General features: G+C 47.9%; 1 protein-coding gene across 6 annotated transcripts in view; it reads left to right on the top strand.

Annotated features, from left to right (window-relative positions):
* CCNE2 (cyclin E2) overlaps nucleotides 1–12,038 on the top strand; it is an 18,375-nt gene continuing 6,337 nt past the window's right edge. The window contains exons 1-6 of one of the 6 annotated variants that reach the window (XM_071803941.1): nucleotides 1–427; nucleotides 2,195–2,233; nucleotides 2,327–2,435; nucleotides 2,612–2,671; nucleotides 4,360–4,511; nucleotides 9,757–9,892. In XM_071803941.1, the coding sequence (XP_071660042.1) occupies nucleotides 2,220–2,233; nucleotides 2,327–2,435; nucleotides 2,612–2,671; nucleotides 4,360–4,511; nucleotides 9,757–9,892 (471 nt within the window). In that variant the 5' untranslated portion in view covers nucleotides 1–427; nucleotides 2,195–2,219. The other 5 variants (XM_071803942.1, XM_071803940.1, XM_071803943.1 and 2 more) reach the window with 5 other exon arrangements.

Consider the following 12,038-nt stretch of genomic DNA (forward strand, 5'->3'; position numbering starts at 1 on the left):
GCTGGCGGAGCCGCCCGGCGGGGCGCGGACCCGGCGCCGGGTGCAGCAGATCGGGATGACGCTGCCGGCGATGCCCCCTCAGCGGTGTCGGGGCGGGGGCGAGAGCGGACGGGGCAGCGGGTGGCTCTGCCTGCGGGGCGGTGGCGGTGGCAGCTCTCATCCCGGGACGCCTCCTCCAAGAGAGCCGCGACGGGCGGGACGCAGGGGTGTCCCAGCAGCTGTGGAGGACGAAGGAGCCGCGGGGCCCGGGACGGCCCCGCGGCGAAGGGGCGGTGCTGGGGCGAGTGGGGCGCTGGCGGAGGGAGGGCGGCGGGCGGGGGAGCTGTCTGCCGCCCTCGCACATGCGCAGCGCGGGCCCGGGCCGCGCTATATAGCGACTTGGCGCCGGCGCCAGCTGAGCAGCGCGGCCCGGGCGGCAGCGACAGAGGTGCGCGGGGAGTGACGGTCGGGGGTCCCGCCGATAGGGATGGGGATATGGGAGGCGGGGGCGCGGTGGCTATGATGATGATGATTATGATGATGATGATGGTGCGGATGATGAGGATGGTAGTGGTGGTTATGATGGTGCGGATGATGAGGGTAATGGTGGTGGTGATGCCATGGGTTATAATGGTTGTGCCGTGAGTTATGATGGTGATACTGGCAGTACCGATAGCAATGGTGGTGGCGATACCGGCAGACCTGGTGCCGGTGTGGGGGGATGCAAGGGGCGCAGTCGCGGAGGAGTGGCGCGGGCCGGGAGCGGGAGCGATGAGGCGGGCTGCCCACCCGGGCACGGTTTTGGAGGGAGAGCGACTGAGGAGGGCTGGGGGGTGAGTGTCCGCCCGCGGCCCTGTGCAGCCCACGGTGCCCTCCCGCCCGGGGCAGGCAGCGCTGCAGGGCGCCGTTCTGAGGGTCCACGGTCCGGGTGGGCACCGCCGGCGGGAGACAGCGCGGCGGGCAGGGGTGTCGGCGAGAGCCCGCCATCGCATCTCACCTACCCACCCCCACCCCACCCCGGGGCCACCCGGCGGCGGAAAGGCCCGTGGGGGTGGCGGGGAGCGGGCTGCCGGGTTTTGGAGGGAGACGGGCGCGGTGGGGGCGGGGAAGCCGGCCGAGCCGCTTGGCGGGCTGACCCCGATCGCCGGCCCGCGCCGCCCGCCCTCACCCCACCCCACCCCGGCGGGTCCCGGCTCCCCTCGCCGTGGTCACTAGGATAAGGGCTTGGCGAGGAGGGCGCTTGGTGGGGACACCCCCTCACAGCCCCTGATCTCTGAGGTGTCCCGGCTCCAGCCCGCTCTGAGGGACGCTGGGGTGTCCCCCACCTTGTGTGGGATCCCTCCCTGATATGAGATCCCTCCGAGAGAAGGTGTCTGGGCAAGGGGGGGGGTTGATGGCCCCCTGTGCGGGGCTGCCGTCCCGGCAGGCCCACCCCCCACTTCCCCCTCAGGTTTTGGAGGGAGCCTGGCTCGCAGCAAGGCGGGAGCGCGGGGGAGGGGGTGTCGCGGTCCTGCCCTGCTCCCTGCCCCCCTCACGCGTCCCCTCAGCACCCCTCGCCTCACGGCGGGGAGGGTGGCAGGCGGCGGCTTGGCTGCTTTTGGATGAAGAGCGATCGCGGGTAGCGGCAATGCCCCCCAACCTGACCCCCGCTGCGCCCCGGGGCTGGCCGAGCCGCCCCCCGGCGCGGCGTAGCGCAGGCCGCCGCCTCCCCGCTCTCTGCAAATTGGCGCGGAACCGACGCGGCGGGAGCGCGGGCGGCCCGGCACGGCACAGCTCGGCAGGTGTGGGGGGCCGGTGGTGAAATCTTCCCCGAGGGAGCCGCTGCACCGGCAAAACGTGTGTCTGCGTGAGTGCCTGGTGGCTGCAGTAGGCAGGATGCAGAGGGAGTGGGGGGGGTCACAGCCTCAGAGAGCCCCCCTCCCCACGTCCTCTTGCGTGGGAGATGTTCCTTTACAGTCATGTCCTCCCCCTGCCCCGTCCCCATGGCCAGATAAGCCCAGCTCACCTGAGCCAAACTGCCCACTGGCATATGTGGGCATCCCTGTGTAACCCCCTTCCGTGGCATAACTGCTGGTGGTTAAGTGCTGGAGTCCTTTGCTCGGGCATTCCTTGCTTGTGCCCTTCTATTTCAGTTGTCTTATGATGCAAAGTGTGGAACTTTGTCTTAACTTCTTGAGCACATGTTAACTGAGCTTATGCTATTCCTTTGTTCCAGGTAGGGATCTTCCAACCCAAAGAAGATGTCAAGACGCAGGTAAACTGTTAAGCATTGTAATATATCAAGCTTATCTGTATCCATCTAACAACTTCTGCTTGCTAATGTCTAATGTCTTTTTGGTCTTTGCAGTAGCCGGTTGCAAGCCAAGCAGCAGCAGCCACTGTCATGTCAAGAAGAGTCTCCACAAGAACTGCAGGCACCAGAACATCTTCAGAGCAGAAAAAAGAGAACAGCAGAGGTGACCAGTTTGGGCAACTTGAAAAGTTTAATAATGTTGAAAGTTCTTCAGTGCATTTGGATGAGAGAATCTTTGCTGAGTTAGAAAGTGGGGCAGGGGTAACAACAGTTTGCTTTAGCTTTAGAGGTGGGTATGCTGGTCATTGTCAGTGCATTGATGTGTGTCTCCCTTCTCAGCAGGAGATTAAGAAAAAAGAAGATGGGAAAATTGCAAAAAAGCATCAATATGAGATTAAGGTAATTCAGTCCTGATTACCAGTTCAAACTAGGCGAGGGAGTCCATCTGTTTTTTGTTGGTGAGTGTGAAGTTGTGCATTCCACACTAGAAAGTATTGAACAGGGAAAGTTTCTGTCTTCAGATATTAAAAACTATGGGAGCTCTTCACCTTAGCATCTTTTAATGTGTTTTCAGCTTTTTGTACACATGGCTTTTTTGTTGATAAAGGGTCCTTCAATATGGAAACCACTGCAGAGTAAGGTTAGATGTAAAAATGAGAATAAAACCAGATATTTCAGAATAATTCCACATGCAGAGCAGGTAAGGCCTAGAGGCAAGTCTAAACAAGATCATTGCACTTGTTTCAACTTAAGGTGTGGTTTCACGGCCATTTAGTTAAGAAGACTCATAACCATGCAGGCCCTCTTTACTTACGTCTATCAGTTCTTTTGATTGTTTAAATCAAGTTAGGAATCTGCTTTAACTAACATAGACTACTCCTAGTTTGATTGAGGGACTTTACAGTTGTTTATTTTAAAGTAGATTAGTAAAATACTGTAACTTTCTCTTGCAAGCAATCCTCTTTGCAGTTGTTTGGTTTGTAAAACAAATGAGACTAACAACTACGCTGAAGCAAAATTCTGGTTGTGAAGTTGTCTTTGCAAATTTTATGTAGGGAAAAATGCTGTGTAAGTACATCAGCTGTACTTGGGGTGGAACCGTGTGTCACAACTTACCTTTGCCAAAAGAGGGAAATCCTGCTCTCCTTTTTTTCCTTTATAGCTGGCCACACACTTCATCCCCTGCCTTGCTCCATTTTGGTTCTCTTTAAATGAAGAAATATGTAGGTTCAGCGTGCTGATTTGGCACTACAAAATGAGTTCATGTTCTGCCAGGTTTGTGGGTTGAATCAACTTAAGAGAGGGTTTGACAGGTATCAGAGCTGACAAAAGAAGGATAGGGCAGTGAAGATCACAAGAGAAAAGGAGCAGGATCTCCCTCTTCTTGTGGCTGTGTGCTGTTAAGATCAGTTGTGCTGGAATACATAACTTCACTCTGGGAGTACAGGGTTAACTAAAGTAATCTAGAATTCATTCTTCGAAGCTTTTTGCATGAACAGCTCTGGGTTCTTCTCCCTTTGAGTCATTGCATCCCATATTTGGCATTGGCAGGCTGAGAAACAGTTCACAGCTTCTGCTTGCTCAGTGGATATCTAGCTCTGGAGCTGAGCTGGGTGGCTCCTCTCTGGAGTGCTTAATTGGAAGATAACAAGCTGCTGAATTTCCACTGAGAGACAGTAGAACCTCCACCCTCTCCTTTCTTTTCCCCCTGAGCAGATAAGTAGATATGACCAGCAACCACATGTGCTGTGTTTTAGTAGCAATGAGTACCTTTGCCCTATGTACTGTGACTGAGCAGCTCAAGCAATGGACAAGATACTTGTGGGGTCATACACTAAAGATGGTTGTCTTCCTCAAACCTGAGTTTCCAAAATTTATCAAATTTGTTTATACATGTTCCATCTTGAATACGAAAGGCTTTGACATTTAATATCTCTCTTTCTTGGTTTCAGTACTTGAGTTGATGCTGAGGTCCAAAAAGACTAACATACATTACATATTACTATGTTGTTACTGTAATCTACTTCTTGTCTTTCTTCCTCTTACAGTAAAATCAGCATTTAAAAGAGAACTTGTTTATGTTGCAGAGTTGTTGGCCGCCCACGATAACAGGAGGCATCTCGCCTTGCATAATTATTGAAACACCTCACAAAGAATCAGTAACCACTGACTTCTCAAGATTCAAAAAATACAGGTTCAGAAACCTCTTCATAAATCCATCACCTTTGCCAGAACTCAAGTAAGTTTACCAGATACAGCAGTTGTTGATGTTTTATGAAATATGTTGAACTACTGTAGTAAAATCTTTTGTTTTATTGTGTTTGTATAATAGTGGGCAGTACTCAACCTGTACTTCTGCTTGTCTCCTCATCACCAACAATTTGATGTCCAAAAAAGACAGAAATTCTGTAGGGTTTTTCCCCCTCCCCGATCTTATACAGATGCACTGGGCAGATCATTTTCTCCTTTCAGAGCTGTCCTTTTATAACTTAAAACTGGAGACTCTAAGAGGTTAAGAGGTATATAATGATTAAACTAACTTCTTTCAGTGCTATTGGAACTGAGTGGCAAAAAAAATACTAAGCAAAACTTTCTTTAAGCTTGGCGCAGTTACAGTTCCAGAAAGTTTATCTTCTGCAGAGGAATAGATTAGCTGACTAAATTGGATTTTAGCAAGTTGTTGGAAACTGCTGGATACCAACGATGTGTTCAGATACAGAATTCCATGTAAGTTTAATCCTTGATGTTTACCTCTTGCTAATAGACATCCAGTAAAGCTGAGCTCCATCCTTTCTGATGAGCTGAGTAAGAGTTTTATTTACTGTCTTCTGCCTTTTCATGCTTTCTGAACTGCTGCAGGAAGATCATAGTAGTGCCTGCCCACTTAAATGGGGAGACTTGTGCATTAAACAAGCAAGTATCTCTCCAGTTTTTAACTTATGATGGCAGCAGAATGGAACTGCTCTGGGTTAGAATTTGAAGGTGATGCCAGTGATCAGGTCTGCTTAATCTCTCTCTGCTTCTGCTTGGGTAGAGATAAATAGATAACTCCAATAATTTCAGTAGGAAATAAGCATTATATTGATTAATATGCTGTTTCCTTTAGAAACTGTAGGATTTGAATTACATTTAAGAAAAAAACTCGCATAAATCCATAGTAACAATAATGACAAATTAAAACCAAGCCACATTATTCATAGAATCATTTTGTTTGGAAAAGACCTTTAAGATCATTGAGTCCAACTGTTAACCTGACACTGCCAAGTCCACCAGTAAACCATCTACACATCTTTCAGGCTTTCAGGAAAGGTGAACCCACTGCTTCCCTGGGCGGCCTGTTCAAATGCCTGACAACTCTTTCCTTGAAGACATTTCTCCTAATATCTCATCTAAACCTCCACTGACACAACCTGAGGACATTTCCTCTCATCCTATCACTTGTTACCTGGGAGCAACACGCTCCATGCTACAATCTCCTTTCAGGTAGTTATAGACAGCGATAAGGTCTCCTCTCAGCCTCCTTTTCTCCAGGCTAAACAGCCCCAGCTCCTTCAGCTGCTCCTCATGAGACTTGTGCTCCAGACCCTTCACCAGCTTCATTGCCCTTCTCTGAACTCTTTCCAGCACCTCAGTGTCTTTCTTGTAGTGAGGGGCCCAAAACTGAACACAGTATTCAAGGTGGGGCCTCACCAGCTCTGAGTACAAGGGGATAATCCGTCTTCTAGTCCTGCTGGCCACACTACTGCTTATACAAGCCAGGATGCTGTTGGCCTTTTTGGCTATCTGGGCACACTGCTGGCTCAGGTTCAGCTGGCTGCTGACCAACACCCCCAGGTCCTTTTCTGCTGGGCAGCTTTCCAGCCCCTTTTCCCCGAGCCTGTAGTGTTACCTGGGGTTGTTGTGATCTAAGTGCAGGACCTGGCACTTGGCCTTGTTAAACCTCATACAAAAGGCCTCAGCTCATTGGTCCAGTTGGTCCAGATCCCTCTGTAGAGCCTTCCTACCCTCAAGCAGATCAACACTCCCACCCAACTTGGCGTCATCTACAAACTTAGAGAGTGCACTTGATCACCTTGTCCAGATCACTGATAAAGAGAGTAAACTGAACTGTCCCCAGTACTGAGACCTGGGGAACTTGTGATTGGCTACCAACTGGATTTTACTCCATTCACCACAACTCTTTGGGCCCAGCCCTCCAGCCAGTTCCTTACCCAGTGAAGAACATGGCTGTCCAAGCCATGAGCTGCCAGTTTCTCCAGGAGAATGCTATGGGAAACAGTGTTAAAGGCTTTACTGAAGTGTAAGTAGACAACATCCACAGCCTTTTTCTCCTCCACTAAACTGGTCACCTTGTCATAGGAGACAACGTTAGTCAAGCAGGCAGGACCTGCCTTTCATAAACCTGTGTGGACTGGGCCTGATCGTCTGGTTGTCCTGTAAGTGCCACATGATGGTACTCAGTATGATCTACTCTATAATCATCCTCCTTCTGGCCCCTCTTGTAGATGCGTGTCACATTTACCAACTTCCTGTCAACTGGGACCTCCCTGGTTAGCCAGGACTGCTGATGAATGATGGAAAGTGGCTTGGTGAGCACCTCTGCCAGCTCCCTCAGCACCCTTGGGTGGATCCCATCCAGCCTGTAGACCTGTTTGTGTCTAAGGGGTGTAGCAGGTCACTAACCATTTCCCCTTGGGTTATGGAGGCTTCATTCTGCTGCTTCTGGCTGAGGGGGCTGGATACTCAGAGAACAACTGGTCTTACTGCTAAAGACTGAGGCAGAGAAGGCATTAAGTACCTCAGCCTTTTCCTCATCCTTTGTCATTATGTTTCCCCTGCCATTCAATAAGGGATGGAGGCTCTCCTTAGCCTTCCTTTTTGTTGTGCATATATTTATGGAAACATTTTTTTGTCTTCTGTGGCAGTGGCCAAATTAAGTTCTCATTGGGCTTTGGCCCTTGTAATTTTCTCTCTACACAACCTCATGACATCCTTGTAGTCCTCCTGAATTAACCGTCCCTTCTTCCAAAGGTCATAAACTCTCATTTTTTTCCTGAGTTCCAGACAAAGGTCTCTGTTCAGCCAGGCTGGTCTTCCCTGCCTGCTCATCTTTTGGCACATGGGAACGGCTTGCTTCTGCACCTTCAAGATTTCCTTCTTAAAGAGTGACCAGTCTTCCTGGACTCCTTAGCCCTTCAGAGCTGCCTTTCAAGGGACTCTGTCAGCCAAGGCTCCTAAACAGGCCAAACTCTGCCCTCTGGAAGTCCAAGGTAGCAGTTCTGCTGACCACCCTCCTTCTCCAAGAATTGAAAACTTTACCAGTTCATGATCACTGTGCCCAAGGTGGCCTCCAACCATCACATGGCCCACAAATCATTCTCTGCAAACAACAGGTCCAATGGGCATCTTCCCTAGTTGGTTCCTTTACCGGGTGTGTCAGGAAGGTGTCTTCTGCAAGCTCCAGGAGCCTCTTGGACTGTTTCCTCTCTGCTGTGTTGTATTTCCAGCAGACATCTGGTAATTTCAAGTCCCTCATGAAAACAAGGGCTAGTGATTCTGAGACTTTTACCAGCTGCTTATGGAATATTTTGTCAGCCTCTTTATCCTGGTTGGGTGGTCTGTAACAGACTCCCACTGTGATCTGCCTTGTTGGCCATCGCCCTGATTCTTACCTGTAAACCCTCAACCCTGTTGGTCACCATCATCAAGCTCTAGACAGTCAAAACTCTACCTAATGTACAGGGCTACCCCCCCCCCTCTCCTTCTTTGCCTGTCCCTTCTGAAGAGTCTATAGCCATCCAATGCAGCACTCCAGTTGTGAGAGTCATTCCACCATGTTTCCATGGTAGTGACTATATTGTAGTTTTTCTGCTGCACGATGGCTTTCCAGCTCCTCTTGTTTGTTGCCCATGCTGTGTACATTGGTGTAGATGCACTTCATTTGGGCTACTGATCCCACCAACTTTCTGGGGAAAGAAGCCCTAATTCTTATGTGACCATTCTCAGGCACTTCCATGGTTTCTAACACATCAATAACCCTTGTGCCTTTGCTACTGCACGGCTCTCCATCCCCTACCTGCACAGAAACGGCAGACTGAAGGGCCTCGCTAGCACACCATCCCTCAAATATTGCCATATTGCACCCAGGCTTATGTCTAGTGAGCCTGGTTTTATCTGTTTCCCCATTCAAATTTAGTTTAAAGCTCTTTCAGTGAGCCCTGATAACTCCTGTGCAAAGATCCTTTTCCCCCTTAGAGACGAGTGTACCCTGTCTATTGCCAGCAGGCTTGGGTGTTGTGTAAACCAACTCATGAGCAAAAAACTCAAAATTGTGCCTGTGACACTAAGTTCAGAGCCAGGTGTTGTTTTGCTGCATCTTCCTGTATATTCCTTTGTCATTCCCTGCAACTGGAAAGACAGAGGAGAACTCTACTTGGGCTCCTGATCCCTTAACCAACCATCCACAAGCCCTGAAGTCTCTCTGGATTGCTCTCAAACTTCTTGTTGCAACTTCATTGCTGCCTACCTGAAAAATCAAGAATGGGTAACAACCTGAGAGCTGTACCAGGCTGAGAAGTTTTTTCGTCACGTCTTTAACCCAGGCCGCAGGGAGACAGCAGACTTCCCTGAGAAGTGGGTCCAGTCTGCATATTGGGCCTTCTGTTCCCTTCATAAGGCATCTTGATGACAATGACCCATCTTTTTTTTCTTTATGGAAGCAGTTTTGACACAGGGTGTAGGCCAACTTGACCTCAGCAACACCTCTAAGCAAGATGAACCATTGTCCTTGTTAATTTTTGGTTCCATTTGCCAAAGCCTCATACTTATTCTACAGGGCACCTGGGAAGGTGAGGTAGTCACAGAGGAGACACACTGGGCAGGAACTTGTCATCATTGTCCCCTATCCCTTAAGTCACCCTGTTCAGTCAGGTGGAGGGAGGACAGGGAATCCTCCATACCATGTGTCCTGTCTGCCTGCTGTCTTTCTCACAATAGTCTGTTTCTGAGCCTGAAGGTAGGTTAGAAAAGGAAGGGATGGATAAGTGACTTTTAAACACCATCTGTCAATGTATTTCTCAAACCAGACAATTTTGTGCATATTTTGTGTTTCTTGGGGAGTGGACTGTTTTGGTTTTTTTTTTCTTTTTTTTAATGGGGAGGACTTGGTTTTTGTCTTGCTCTCTGGACAGCCACCTAACTAGACAAACTAGGAAACTGATTGTATGTGCAACTTTGGGATGCACACATTCATTTTTTTGGCTCTTCTGTAAAACTGGACTTGCTGATGATCTTGGCAAACTGCTGTTGTGATGATGTAAAGTGTTCAAAGTATACCTGCAGTTTTCTAATTACCATAATGATCTTTTAGTATGCCGAAGTTTTCTTTTTGTTCCTGAAATTCTGTAAACAATAAATAATGTTTTTATACTCCTTTTGTGAAAGTACATATACTTAACAATGCTTTGTGTAACCTTTTTCTGTAGCTGGGGAAACTCCAAAGATGTCTGGCTCAATATCCTGAAGAAGGAGAACAGATACGCTCATTGCAAACATTTCACATCACTACATTCTAGTTTGCAGCCTCACATGAGATCGATACTGTTAGACTGGCTCTTAGAGGTGCGTTCTTTCAGTTGCTTTGCTGTGTGTTATGTCTATGAAGCAGGCAGATGAAAGCACAGCTTTTACATAAAGATCTAATAGCTAAATGTACTGTAATGATAAATTATAAAACAAGTTTGCATCAAAGGGGTTACAAGTTACTACTTTTGATCCTCTGGGTGAGCTCCGTTCAGTGTTGCCTGACGGGAGATGCTGAACCTTCCACACAGGGCAGTCAGCAACGGCACTTAATTTTTGTGCTTGCCATACCACTTTCTGGGAAGGGAAGAAATCTAATTTTGAGACACTTGTATTGAAGTTGCTATGGACAGATTAGTTATGGAGCTCTAACTTTACATCTTAGCTGTATCTAAGCCATGAGACAACTGCGTCTATATTGAGGACTTGAATTATTACCCCCATCTACATCAAGACCTCTTAAGTGTCTGCCTCTAATACTATTTTCTGACTTATTAGTGAACTTCCAATTCTATCCTATGAAGAGAGAGAGCAGAGAAAGTAGTGCTTTGGTGGCTGACATCTGAAGGTTCTTGATGTAGACGGGTCTGTATTTGAAAAAGATTTCAAATAAATCATATCCATATTCCAGTCTAATTACTGTACTTCAGACTATTCCAGTTGTCAAACAAAATGGAAGCTCTCTGTCTTGGCAGCCTGCTTGAAGGAGTAGCGGTGTTGTAAATAGAGAGCTATGTTCTGGAGGCGTTTCCAAGAACTCTATGCTGAGCACATTTAGTCACCTCTGCCAAAAGCAACCTTTGACTCATGCAGCCCTTGCCCCTTAGCAGAAGGGATCTTGCAGGTTTACTGATTCCATAACAAGTACTCCAGGGAAGCAGATGTTGTTGGCATCTTGCTGTCTTGGTGGGATGGTGCTAGTAGCAGGGAATTTCAAGGGAAAGGAAAGGAGCGTGTGGCTTTCGTTTTCCCCCAGAATACATCGTGAATATAAAGCTACTTCAGTTGTGTGCTTCACTGCTTCCTCTAATGTGTAATTTACATACCACCATTAAACTGTATTTTGGTGCTTTTTTAAAAAAAAATCTTGAACTCAGAAAATAATCCAATTTCCAAACAAAAATGTCAACAAGGCCCTTGTTGTTGCCCAGCTCAGTGGTTCTGTATGCCACAGTGCACTAAAATTCCGGTGATTTTGAGTCGTCCAGTAGATCCTAACATTTTCTTCTGTAACATCATAACTGAGATGCCTTTTAACATGACTAAGCATTATTACATATGTTTGGCCAATACACTTTTATACAAATTGTGCCATTTATTCATGGGTGGGCCTGTACATTTTGCCACATCAGTTGGCAAATATTAGATCACGTCTAAAAGAATGAGCTGTGGTGTTACTGCCAACCCTTTGCATTTCTGGTGGCCAGGAAGGGTTTTAATTTGCAAATAGCCTTTCAACCTTAAGAAATAATTATTAGAAGTGAGATTTTATACTGGCTTTGTATCAAAGTGAAATAATGAAGCAGGGCAGGAAGCTTGGATTTGGGATCTATTTCTTGGATATAATTTCCTGTTGACCGTAGGTAGATTGTGAGTAATTTATAGATATCTAACTAGTTTCTAGCTGTGGAAGGGATACAGAGTTGCAGATTAGCTGGAGTTGTGGTAGATCCACCCAAATTCACTTAGAGATTAGAGGAAAAAGTAGGCCCCTGCATAGGATCTCCAGGCCCAGGCAGTCTACTTTCCATTTTTGTTGAACTGGCATTTGAACCACTTTGATACAATGCGAGTATTAAACCTTTTCCCTGCCAAGGGAGCTGTGTGGAGCAGATGGTCGTTCTGGCAGTTTTGTTCCTGCTTCACGGGCCTGTCTGTGCCTGAGGGGCTGCGTTCCTGCCTCGCCAGCAGAGCCCCCACCGGCAGGAGCTTCCAGGCTTATCTGCTGTACAGCCAGAGACTTTAAAGTTTTCCAGTGATTCTGCCCTGGAACAGACCTGCTAGGAATACAGGGAGGATCTGCTTGGTGACTTCAACTTGAGGCTTGAGCCCAGAGTATTCTTAATCAAGCAAATTAGTGGTTGGTTGCTGTTATTGTGTGGTTGGTTGTTGTTTTTTTCCCCTCAATGAGCCTTTCTTATTTTGGTAGAAAATTGTACTTGTTTTTAGAAAAACAATGCTATTT

The sequence above is a fragment of the Patagioenas fasciata genome, chromosome 2 (genome assembly GCF_037038585.1).
Source record: "Patagioenas fasciata isolate bPatFas1 chromosome 2, bPatFas1.hap1, whole genome shotgun sequence".
Classification (NCBI taxonomy): Eukaryota; Metazoa; Chordata; class Aves; order Columbiformes; family Columbidae; genus Patagioenas; species Patagioenas fasciata.